The sequence below is a fragment of the Salmo trutta genome, chromosome 26 (assembly GCF_901001165.1).
Source record: "Salmo trutta chromosome 26, fSalTru1.1, whole genome shotgun sequence".
NCBI lineage: Eukaryota > Metazoa > Chordata > Actinopteri > Salmoniformes > Salmonidae > Salmo > Salmo trutta.
In genome coordinates, this window is record NC_042982.1 from 14,523,474 (window position 1) to 14,536,413 (window position 12,940).

Genomic DNA, 12,940 nt, shown 5'->3' on the forward strand with positions numbered 1-12,940 from the left:
AGGAGTCTGGGAGTGTAGCTGGTCTTGTGTTGAGTTGGTGCTCATCTGCTTTGCTGACACTGTCTGTCTGTGCAGAGAGACTCTCTCTTCCAGTAATTGGCCCAAAGTCAGATGAGTAATGGCCCTTGACCACAGCAGTCATAACTCTACTCCCTCGCCTTCAGAGCTGTACAGTCACCACAGTAAGCAGTATAGTACCCCCACTGAGACAGACAGGACCAGGCATTACTCATGTCCACCATTCCATCCTACTAGCATGGGGGTTTGTGTGTCTAATAAAATGTATACAGTGCCTTCAGAAGGTATTCATATCCCTTGACTTATTTGACATTTTGTTGTGTTCTCATGCATCTACACACAATACCCCATAGTGAAAAAGTGAAAACAAATGTATTGAAAATAAAATACAGAAATATCTCATTTACATATAGTACCAGTCAAAAGTTTGAACAAACCTACTCATTCCAGGGTTTTTCTTTATTTTTAAATTTTTCTACAATGTAGAACAATCAAAACTAACTACAACAAAACTATGAAATAACACATATGGAATCATGTAGTAACCTAAAAAGTGTTAAACAAATCAAAATATATTTTATATTTGATATTCTTCAAAGTACATTTACGTCGTTTAGCAGACGCTCTTATCCAGAGCGACTTACAAATTGGTGCATTCACCTTATGATATCCAGTGGAACAACCACTTTACAATAGTACATCTATATCTATTTTTTGTTTTTGTTTTGCGGGGGGTGGGGGAGGGGTTAGAAGGATTACTTTATCCTAACCCAGGTATTCCTTAAAGAGGTGGGGTTTCAGGTGCCTCCGGAAGGTGGTGATTGACTCCGCTGTCCTGACGTCGTGAGGGAGCTTGTTCCACCATTGGGGTGCCAGAGCAGTGAACAGTTTTGACTGGGCTGAGTGGGAACTGTGCTTCCGCAGAGGTAGGGAGGCGAGCAGGCCAGAGGTGGATGAACGCAGTGCCCTTCTTTGGGTGTAGGGACTGATCAGAGCCTGAAGGTAAGGAGGTGCCGTTCCCCTCACAGCTCCGTAGGCAAGCACCATGGTCTTGTAGCAGATATGAGCTTCAACTGGAAGCCAGTGGAGCGGGGTGACGTGAGAGAACTTGGTAAGGTTGATCACCAGACGGGCTGCGGTGTTCTGGATGAGTTGTAGGGGTTTAATGGCAAAGGCAGGGAGCCCCGCCAGCAGCGAGTTGCAGTAATCCAGACGGGAGATGACAAGTGCCTGGATTAGGACCTGCGCCGCTTCCTGTGTAAGGCAGGGTCGTACTCTGCGAATGTTGTAGAGCATGAACCTACAGGATCGGGTCACCGCCTTGATGTTAGCGGAGAACGACAGGGTCTTATCCAGGGTCACGCAAAGGCTCTTAGCACTCTGGGAGGAGGACACAATGGAGTTGTCAACCGTGATGGCGAGATCATGGAATGGGCAGTCCTTCCCCGGGAGGAAGAGCAGCTCCGTCTTGCCGATGTTCAGCTTGAGGTGGTGATCCATCATCCACGCTGATATGTCTGCCAGACATGCAGAGATGCGATTCGCCACCTGGTTATCAGAAGGGGGAAAGGAGAAGATTAATTGTGTGTCGTCTGCGTAGCAATGATAGGATGGACCATGTGAGGATATGACAGAGCCAAGTGACTTGGTGTATAGCGAGAATAGGAGAGGGCCTAGAACTGAGCCCTGGGGGACACCAGTGGTGAGAGCACGTGGTGCGGAGACGGATTCTCGCCACGCCACCTGGTAGGAGCGACCTGTCAGGTAGGACGCAATCCAAGAGTGAGCCGCGCCGCAGAGAGGGGGGGGGGGAGGAGGATTCAGGAGGGAGGAGAAGGAGGCAAAGAGCTTCCTAGGGTTAGAGGCAGATGCTTGGAATTTAGAGTGGTAGAAAGTGGCTTTAGCAGCAGAAACAGAGGAAGAAAATGTAGAGAGGAGGGAGTGAAAAGATGCCAGGTCCGCAGGGAGGCTAGTTTTCCTCCATTTCCGCTCGGCTGCCCGGAGCCCTGTTCTGTGAGCTCGCAATGAGTCGTCAAGCCACGGAGCAGGAGGGGAGGACTGAGCCGGCCGGGAGGATAGGGGACATAGAGAGTCAAAGGATGCAGAAAGGGAGGAGAGGAGGGTTGAGGAAGCAGAATCAGGAGATTGGTTGGAGAAGGGTTGAGCAGAGGGAGGAGATGATAGGATGGAAGAGGAAAGAGTAGCAGGAGAGAGAGAGCGAAGGTTACGACGGCGCAATACCATCTGAGTAGGGGAAGAGTGAGTAGTGTTGGAGGAGAGAGAGAGGGAAAAGGATACAAGGTTGTGGTCGGAGACTTGGAGGGGAGTTGCAGTGAGATTAGTAAAAGAACAGCATCTAGTAAAGATGAGGTCAAGCGTATTGCCTGCCTTGTGAGTAGGGGGGGACGGTGAGAGGGTGAGGTCAAAAGAGGAGAGGAGTGGAAAGAAGGAGGCAGAGAGAAATGAGTCAAAGGTAGACGTAGGGAGGTTAAAGTCACCCAGAACTGTGAGGGGTGAGCCATTCTCAGGAAAGGAACTTATCAAGGCGTCAAGCTCATTGATGAACTCTCCAAGGGAACCTGGAGGGTGTTAAATGATAAGGATGTTAAGCTTGAATGGGCTAGTGACTGTGACAGCATGGAATTCAAATGAGGAGATAGACAGATGGGTCAGGGGAGAAAGAGAGAATGTCCACTTGGGAGAGATGAGGATTCCAGTGCCACCACCCCGCTGACCAGATGCTCTCGGGGTATGCGAGTAGTAGCCCTCCTTTGCCTTGATTACAGCTTTGCACACTCTTGGCATTCTCTCAACCAGCTTCATGAGGTAGTCTCCTGGAATGCATTTCAATTAGCAGGTGTGCGTTGTTAAAAGTTAATTTGTGGAATTTATTTCCTTCTTAATGCGTTTGAGTCAATCAGTTGTGTCAATAACAGCTCAAATAAGCAAAGAGAAATGACAGTCCATCATTTCTTTAAGACATGAAGGTCAGTCAATCCAGAAATGTTCATGAACTTTGAAAGTTTCTTCAAGTGCAGTCGCAAAAACCATCAAGCGCTATGATGAAACTGTCTCTCATGAGGACCGCCACAGGAAAGGAAGACCCAGAGTTACCTCTGCTGTAGAGGATAAGTTCATTAGAGTTACCAACCTCAGAAATTGCAGCCCAAATAAATGCTTCACAGAGTTCAAGTAACAGAGACATCTCAACATCAACAGTTCAGAGGAGACTGCTTGAATCAGGCCTTCGTGGTAGAATTGCTGCAAAGAAATCACTACTAAAGGACACCATTTAGAAGAAGAGACTTGCTTGGGCCAAGAAACACGAGCAGTGGACATTAGACCGGTGGAAATATGTCCTTTGGTCTGATGAGTCCAAATTTGAGATTTTTGGTTCCAACCGCCGTGTCTTTGTGAGACGCAGATTAGGTGAACGGATCATCTCCGCATGTGTGGTTCCCACCGTGAAGCATGGAGGAGGAGGTGTGATGGTGTGGGTGTGCTTTGCTGGTGACACTGTCTGTGATTTATTTAGAATTCAAGGCACACTTAACCAGCATGGCTACCACAGCATTCTGCAGCTATAAGCCGTCCCATCTGGTTTGCGCTTAGTGGGAATATAATTTGTTTTTCAACAGGACAATGACCCAACACACCTCCAAGCTGCATCAGATAACCTGGCCTCCACAATAACCCGACCTCAACCTAATTGAAATGGTTTGGGATGAGTTGGACCGCAGAGTGAATGAAAAGCAGCCAACAAGTGCTCAGCATATGTGGGAACTCCTTCAAGACTGTTGGAAAATCATTCCAGGTGAAGCTGGTTGAGAGAATGCCAAGAGTGTGCAAAGCTGTCATCAAGGCAAAGGGTGCTCAATTTGGAGTGTCAAAGCAAAGGTTGTGAATACTTATGTAAATCAGATATTTCTGTATATAATTTGTAATACATTTTTCCAAAAACATGTTTTCACTTTGTCATTATGGGGAATTCTGTGTATTTTTAATCAATTTGGAATTCTGTCTGTAACACAACTAAATGTGGAATAAATGAAGGGATATGAATACTTTCTGAACGCACTGTAGCAGGCTGGTAACAAAAGTGTTTGGCTTCGAGGACTCTCTCTTTCTCTCTCACATTCCCTCCCCCCTCCCCTCTCCCTCTCTCTTCAGGATCGTAGTGAATGTGAGTGGAGCGCCCGTCCTTTGGCGTGTTGGAGAGGATGGTTTCCAGCGTTCCTCCTTGGTGGAGGGGACCATCATGTGGTTCCAGCAGGCCTCAGATGGACTGGTGGTCCCTGACCACTCCCTCCCCCTTGGACACAACTACTTCCTCAGTAAGGCCCTTCTTCCATCTCAATTTACTTACTTACGTAATCCTGTCTGTTCCTATGTGGAACAGAAGATTTCCCCCCACCTCAATACAACTGTTAAAAAGCATATGTAGGAATATAGGTCACTTTATTCTGTCTGTCCATTTGGTGGAAATGTACAGGTGCTATGGCGCTATCACTTCCATACTGCCAAACCTGTCATTGGTGCCAACTGTATTTTGCGTTAGAGATGGCTATCTTCAACTCCAATGGAATGAATCTTTGCATAGCACATATAGTGATAAAAGTGCATATTATACATATTCCTATTTAGAAGACACTTGTAGTTTATTGGTATAAGGTACCTCAAAGTCAGAGACATACGCCCCTGATCAAACAAGCCCATTGGGGAATAGGATGGAATTGTATTCCATCATGTTTCCAATACTAACATTCACATTCTCTGCAGTGTTCTGAGTTGTCTGGATCAGTCATTTGCATGAAATGTCAATCAAGAACGCAATATCCATACAATTCATAAACGGTATGATAATGTCTCATTTGTATTGGGCTGGCGCACATAAACACTTGGCTCTGGAATTCAGGTTTGTTATTTTTCTGCATATTTTATCGTTAAGTCTATTTTCAATGAGGAATGTTACAGTAACATACGTCTAAAGGTTCGGTGGATTCCAGCAGGTGTGGCGTCGTAATTGGTGTCCTTCCCTTTAGTGAATTGTCTACTTGACCCCTGTGCGTGGTCTCCATACCAACACTGCTGTGTTAGGTCTCAGCCTGTCTGTCCACTGACCTTGAGCTGGCTGGAGACACTCCGCCTGAGATCCTGCGGCTCTGTCTGGAGTGAGGGAGGAGAGGGAGAATTAAAGAGAGAGAGAGAGAGAAAAGGAGAGAGAAAGAGTGACAGTCGTTTTTCTGTCGTTGTGTTTGGTTGTTTACCAGTCAAAGACTCAGGATAATAAATTAGTCACGTCCTTGAGCGTATGGCTGCTGTGGAGATGTGTGTGTGCTTGTGTGCATCTCACATAACCTGTCTCACATGCAAAAACATGCAGTACACACGCACGAGTGCACACACATTCCCACTTGTGCACGCATGTACCACATGTTCGTACATCTGAGACTACTAGTGTGAATGAAATAATGATGGTGGCAGAGTGGATTGTAAAATATATATATATATATGAATCAACTCACAATTGTAAGGCAACCAGCTGCAATAAGATTGTGAATTTGCTCAGCAGAAATGTTGTTGAGTAAACTCACAACAAAAGGTTTGTGTGTGAACATTCTGTTGAGCAAACGGACAATCATATTGCAGTTGGTAGCCTTACAATTGTGAGTTTAATCTTTTTTTTTACAGTGTGCGTGCATTTAGGCAGGCAGCCCAATTCTAATCTTTTTTTTCTTCACTAATTAGTCTTTTGACCAATCAGTTAAACTCTGAAAAAGATCTGATGTGAAAAGATCTGATGTGATTGGTCAAAAGACCAATTAGTGAAAAAAATATCAGTATTGGGCTGCCTGTCTAAACGCAGCGTAAGTGTGTGTGTGCATGTGAGTGCTGCATCAGAGAGCAGTAACTTTGCATTTGTGAGTTTGTGTTGTGAGGAACAGACGTTATTGGGCTGACCTAACCAGAAAATGGTGAGGTGTTAGGGGACCAGCTTTTATAGACGCCTGATTGGCTGCAGGGCTTTGCTGTGGCAATGACTCGTCCTGGCTTTGCTCACGCCTCATTGGCTCATAGCAGGTCCCTAATAACGGCTGTTAATCTTCACTTTGAGGCTATTTTAAAATAGAGGCTTCTGGTAGCAGTCTGCTGTGTGTCACATGATACATAACTAACAAAACAATAACTAATATATTTTGGTTTTGATTCATATTTGCTAGCATGGTGTCGTGTCTTTGGGTACCATTAAACTGAAGATAGGTTTATCAATTAACTCCCTGTAATTATTATCACGCGATTAAACTGATTAATCGTTTAATTGTAATTAACTAGGAGATCGGGGCACCAAGAAAAATATTCAGATTACAAAGTTATAATTTTCCTAATATAACTTTCCTATATTATAATATAGGCCGATTATCTTCTGGTTTGAATGGTGTATTTTACCTCGCGTCCAGTCTCATTCCCAAACGTCGTAAATTGTTGTATCTGCACGAACCCAGTCTTTACTAAAATCATCCATACATCAATTGTCTTAAAATCATTTATTTACTACACTAAGTAATTAATAGAAAACATACAAACAGTAATTATCGTCACAAAGGATTGGTATAGTAATGTGCCCTAATGGCTAACAAGCATGGCTGGTCTGTTAGACAATGGGTCATAAACGGTAAGCTGAGAAGTTACACAGAGTTCATTAATATTAACAATTGACAATTGAAGGCTCACTCATTCGGGAACAATTGCAATCAATATATATTTACGCTCATGTGTCGTCGGGATTCTTGTTGGAGAGTTTTGTTCTGATGGGGAGTTCTGTCCGCGTTCTCTCTCTCTCTCGGTTAGAATGTATCTTTCAGAGCGACATTCATTAATGTCGTCATAGAATGGATGTTGTTGGTCTTCGCGTTCGATGATATAATTTACTTAGCTGCAGACTAATAATTAACATCAAAGACTTGTTCTTATTCTGTCGATATCGATAGTCTAAAAGTTAACCACGTGGTATGGTTCACTTTCAGTAGAGTACTTGGATGATAAAACCTAATGAGCCAACTCGCAATGGAGTGTAGGCCTGGTCTGTAGAAATGTAAATCAGGGGGTGTTTTATAGTGCCCATAGAACAGGCTTGTCAAATGACGCCTGGTCCTGTATGTGTCCCTGGGGGCGTGCCTATGACTGAGTTAGACTTGGTTACAGAAATACAATTCTATCACATTAACATCAGTACATAGCATCTCAATGTATTACAAATAGCTTTATCCTTATTAATACATTTTATACAACCATTATGATGCCAGTCTCATCGCTGAGGCTATTATATAAACAGTTTTATGGTAATATGGCTATATTGTCTCTTCTGAGTATCACAAAATTGTACCAAGCGGATCAGTTCGTAGCTGGAGTCTTCATCAATCTTCCATATCTTCTCCAGAACACACATGTCGCTCGGTTCTCCAATTCTATGAGTTGGAAGAATTTCCTTTGTCTCTCTATGAAACATGTTGTAGTAGATTCTCCTCTTGGAATTTTTACAACCCTGGGTTGGGAGGAAGGTAGGTTGGGTGATGGTAGAAATGGAAGGGGGTCAACGGTCCTTCCTGTACCCAAAGAGGCCAACGTCATGACAATGGCCTTTTCCTTTCCATTTCTCTAATAGTTGGTCAACCGGGAAATACATTTCTCTTTTCCAATGGAAGCTAGAGGTGTCTTTTCTAGGCAATGATCCATAAGCAACCCCTCCTAGAACATTTGTCAAACACAAGGTGTTCTGGTCGATGTTATGTACGATGATGTTAAGATAGTAAACTTGTGTAGAACCGGACACGTTTGACCATAATCTTCTTTGCAAGGAACCATTACTTCTCTCTGCACCTTATCTAAACACAATGCCTCTGTCCATGCATCCATGTTGACCTCCCCTACCTTTCTCTCTAGTTACATTGGCAATATTCAATATTGCTCACATTTAATCAGTCTTTTCATATTTATCAAGGTGAACCAGCTAGGACCTTAGGATAGAATAAATGTTTTTTGACTGATCTTGTTTTTTTCTCTCTCCCGTTGTAGGTGTGCTGCGCGTGGGCACCCCCAGTGGCTTGGAAGTCACCCTGCGTCTCAATCTGACAGTGAAGGCCAGCAGCTGTGTGGAGCCTGGCAGCCGCTTCAGCGACCCACAATGCTCTGGGAAGGGGAAGTGCATCACCCAGCCCTCTGTGGTAAGAGGTCAGGGGTCAAATATGTGATGTCACCTGTCCTTGGGTCGGTGAATCAATCCCTTGTCTTTGGGCATGATTCTGTGAACACTATTTTAAGGCTTAACATGTCACTTTCAATATTCAGAAAACTGATTTCCCCCCTCAATATACTGGAACGTAATTGCTGTAATTCAGCAGAATATTGTAAGACTGCGACACTATTGTCTTGATGATACACTATGCGGTAACATAGCAACAGGAGACTGAGTGAAGAAAAAGATAAGTAAGACAGAATAAAGACCATGTCTTATTGCCATGGGAACAGAGAAAGATATAAATGTATTGTGGGATGGAGACAGAGTTCTTAATAATAAAGTCCTGCATTCCTACTGCTCCCTGGGGCTCCCCCGCTCCCTGGGTCCATAGAGGCATTGCAGTTAGCAGAATAATCACTGCTGCAGAGAGGAGTAGACTGCTGCAGAGAGGAGTAGAGAGAAGAGAAGTGAAGAGAGGGAGAAAAAAGAAGAAAGGGAGAGGAGAGAAGAGAGGAAGGGAAAGGGGAGAGAGGAGACGTGTGTTAGACTGAGGGCCTGCTAGCTCTTTCCCTCCCGCCTACAGGTGCAGTGTTAGAGGGTGATTTAGCACACCACACTTTGGGGAGCTGGGAGGAAAAGGGCATCGGTGGGGTTTCGAGGACTAACAATAGAGAATCCCAGGGTTGTACATCTCAATAGAGCAGCATGTAGCCCCAGTAACCAGAACCATCCCAGTGATAGACAAAGTGTTGAGCATTATGCTTAGAATGTTCCACAATGTTTTCTGACCACTCAGTCTCATCAGTTTTTCTTCTCATCAAATGAACCCCTATACTAGTCACATATAGAGCCAAGAGTTTATCCTGGTCAGGTCATGTGGTTGCGAGAAACTGGCACTAGTTTTGGTACCTTTAGTCAGTCAGTGTGTGACAGTGACCCACCCCTCTGACCTCCAGAGCACCTTCTTCTGTGAGTGTGAGAATGGTTACTCTGGAATCTTCTGTGAGGAGTTTGATGCCTGCCACCTCAGGCCCTGCCAGAACTACGCCATCTGTAGTGACCTGAGGCAGGGGGACGAGGGCCGCAACTTCACTTGTATCTGCCCTCCAGGTAACTACTGTGTGTTTGTGTGTGTGTGTGTGTGTCTGTGTGTACATGCGTATGTACGTGCATCACAGTGGGCTGCTGAGGGGAGTACAGCTCATAGTAATGGCCAGAATGGAGCAAAGAGAATGGCATCAAACACCTGCAAGCCATGTGTTTGATGTATTTGATACCATTCCACCTATTCCGCTCCAGTCATTACCACGAGCCTTTCTCCTCAATTAAGGTGCCACCAACCTCCTGAGGCCTGCGTGTGTGAGTGTCTCCAAATGAAATAGGGGACGCAGAGAAGAATGAACCCTTTCAACTTGTCAATTAGATATATTTGGGGCCCGGACCAGTGAGGGCAGCTTTGATCCACCTGAGAGGATAATTGCCTTGTTATAGAAGCAGAGGCTGGAGCTGTTGTTGATGGCCAGCCACATCTTATTAGAGAAGAGTGATTACAGGACTGTGGTGGTATGCCTGCCTGCCTGACAGACAGACTGAGTGCAGTGGGTTCTCACAGGCTCATCTAAAGCAATGTGGAAGCCACACTACATGACTGATGGGTAGTAAGGTTGGGGGTAATTGGCTAGATGCAGGACTTGTTGACTTGTTCTTGGAAGAGTGAGTGTTCTGTTTTGAATTGACCTGATGAGTTAATGAAGATAGACAGTCATGGGGAAGTGTGAGACATAGAGTGGCCTGTGTGTGTGTTGCGTGCATTTGTTTTTCTGTGTGTGTTCTTGTTATAGTGATAGTTGGATGGTTTGCATGTCAGTGCGTAAGAGTTGCGGGTGTATGTTTGGCTCCTTCTGTGTGTGTTCAGGTTTAATGCTATGTGACACTGTGTTTCGTCTGTGTGCTCCAGGGTTCGAGGGTGGTCTTTGCCAGTTGCAGGTGGACCACTGCCTGTCTCAGCCCTGCAGGAACGGGGCTACCTGCTCCAGCAGCCTGGCTGGACCCAGGTGCTACTGTCCTGAGGGTAGGTACTTTATCATAACTCTGCCCTGAGGGTAGTAGGTACCCTAGTACCAATAGCACAGCAATTCTCTGAGTGCAGACCATCTATTGCCATAATATGTACAGATCCACAGCATTGCACAATAGCAAGGATGTACTGCAAAATACCCAGTTGTTAATCCGTTTTATTTTAGCTGGTTGTGTGTGTGTGTGTGTGTGTGTGTGTGTTGGACTGTCCTGGTTCCCTGGTCTAGGCGTGCGTCTGCTGTTGTGTGCGTCTGGTGTTGTGCGAGTCTGAATATGTGTGTGAGGATATCCTAGTTCTGCTGCCATTCCTTTCTGTGCCTGCTCGGTGTTTATCTGTGCCAGACCGTTGCTTAATTTAAACCTTCCTCCACTAGTCTAATTAGTTCTCCTAGCCCTAACGACCGGCTCTCTGCCCCACATGGGAAGTCTACGCCCGCTAAAACTACAATTCTGACAAACACAGCACTCCTAAATAAGGGCATGCCAATCCACACTTTTTATAAATCCACACAAATGCGCGCACACACACACAGCCATGCGAAACCATTCCGGAATAATCCTCTTCGAACACATTAATAAAACAACGGAGGTATGAATGTAAAACCTGGTCCAAAAAAGATGGTACATTGCAGGTACAATTCCCTGCGGTCACTGAGTTCTGAGCCACAGTCCTGCTAACAACGCAACTCGGATTAAATTATTAATCTAACACTGTTGGACGAATGCCGACCAGAATTTTTTATCCATCCACAGCAGTTTTCTCCCTCCCGGGTTGTTTTCACAGAAAAATCATGGTTATGGTGCAACAATGGGAGCAGAGAGAGAGAGACCGTTTGAAGCCTTTCTACTGGGTTTCATGGCAATTAGCCTATCACATTCTCGAGTGAACAGGTGACCGCAATCAGCCAGTGGAATGTGATGAGGAGGCACCTTGCCTCACCTCTACCTCTGTTTATACACAAACACACTAGGAGTGGGAGCGGACGGCTCCACACTGCAGACTCCTGTCCATCTGATTCCCATCCAGTCGTGAGAGACTGAGCAGGAGAGACGTAAAGAATGTGTTAGGGTTCACAGTTGTTGTTTTCTGGCAGGTGAATGTGAGGGCAGCAGAGTTGTATTCTGCAAAGCAGGATTATGGAGTTAGCCAACTAACTTGTCTAAATATTCTGATATAACTTGAAATGGGCATGGTCTAATTGAATTAACAGACAAATAAACATATTTTATAACATGTAAGTTTAGCTTTTTAAATGATCTATAAAATCAATAGTTATTTCTGGTTGCTTATCAAGGTTAGCTGGCTAACTAATTGATCCTGCTTTGCAGCATACCTCTTAGTACTAGGTACAGAGAAGTTGTGAAGTGCTAAAGTTGGAGTTGACGGACCTGGAATTATGGTGTATCCATGACGAAAAGACACACTCTTGTACTGTTGTTAATTTACCTCGACTGTTTCCTTTTGGACTAGACTGTCTCTTATTTATTTGGAGAAGAAGTGACAAGTATCTTTACTCTAAATCCTCTCTTTAATAACTATCACTGTCTCTGGAGACACATGCAGTGAAGAGCTTTAATGATCATTTGGTTTTGTTTGGCTGTGCATAAAAAAGTGATGGATGACAACAGATGACAACAATAGCAGAAGCAATCATAGCAGAATCACGGCTTATGATCACCAAATGCCACTGCTGAAGACAAATAGCAGGTGAGCAGGCGTATGGTAGTAGTTTGATAGCATAGCAGTATCATAAACATGACACAAGTTCGGTTATTAGGTGTCATGTCCATTCATGACCAATCATGTCAGATGACATAGCGCCTTTGAGCCTTGGCCAAAAGTAGTGCACTTTATTAGGAAAGCAACAATATCTCATGGTTTTACCAATTTGACTTCAGATTCAGACTTTTATCCACGTTTCTCCAAATGTCACATCTTGAAAATAAGGGTTGGGATAGGGTTAACACATTAAGTTTAGGCATCCATTCTGAATGGTCGAGTTAAGGGTTAAGGTTTGGGATAGGGTTAAAACCAGACTGTAAAAAATGAGTGTCTACCACTGGGATTGAACGTGCAATCGGATTCAGAGTCATGGAATTGACGTCCTCAGGACATGGACAGACGTCCAATTTCATAGTCAATCTTGAGCGATCTGCTTGATGATATATGGGTACCATTTCAGACACAGCCTGAGCCTCTTGAGGAGATTGCTCCGAGCAGTCCTCCTAGCTCTCTCTGTCCTCTGAGGTCTCTCTCTCAGCTCTGGGACTGGCACTGTCTCCAGTGAGGAACAGTAGGGCTGGAGGTGCTATATTTAGACTCCTAACTCACTCTATTGGCAAGTAGAAGTACAGCTGCTCTGCTAAAGCTGCTCTCCTTTCATATCAGAGCTCCCCTGGGAATCTGGTAAAGTGTGTAGGCTTGGTAATGTGTGTGTGGTGGTGGTGGGGGGGGGGTCCTCTGTGTTCATGTGTGTGAATGCATGCACTCGCATGTGTGCGTGTGTGTCTTTATCATGCCGGCTGACCCATACCACCTGTGTCATAGTGAGTTATGAGCTTGGTCTTGGGGAGAGTTGTCAGCATGATCAGAGGTGGTGGGGGTGGGGG

The 12,940-nt window shown here is 44.8% G+C and overlaps 1 protein-coding gene across 1 annotated transcript in view; it reads left to right on the forward strand.

Moving 5' to 3' along the window:
- The window catches only part of LOC115163215 (delta and Notch-like epidermal growth factor-related receptor), a 70,618-nt gene that overhangs the window by 34,963 nt on the left and 22,715 nt on the right, over positions 1–12,940 (forward strand). The window contains exons 4-7 of the mRNA XM_029714913.1: positions 4,189–4,352; positions 8,092–8,240; positions 9,211–9,364; positions 10,212–10,325. Coding sequence (XP_029570773.1) covers positions 4,189–4,352; positions 8,092–8,240; positions 9,211–9,364; positions 10,212–10,325 — 581 coding nt within the window. The remainder of the gene's footprint in view (positions 1–4,188; positions 4,353–8,091; positions 8,241–9,210; positions 9,365–10,211; positions 10,326–12,940) is intronic.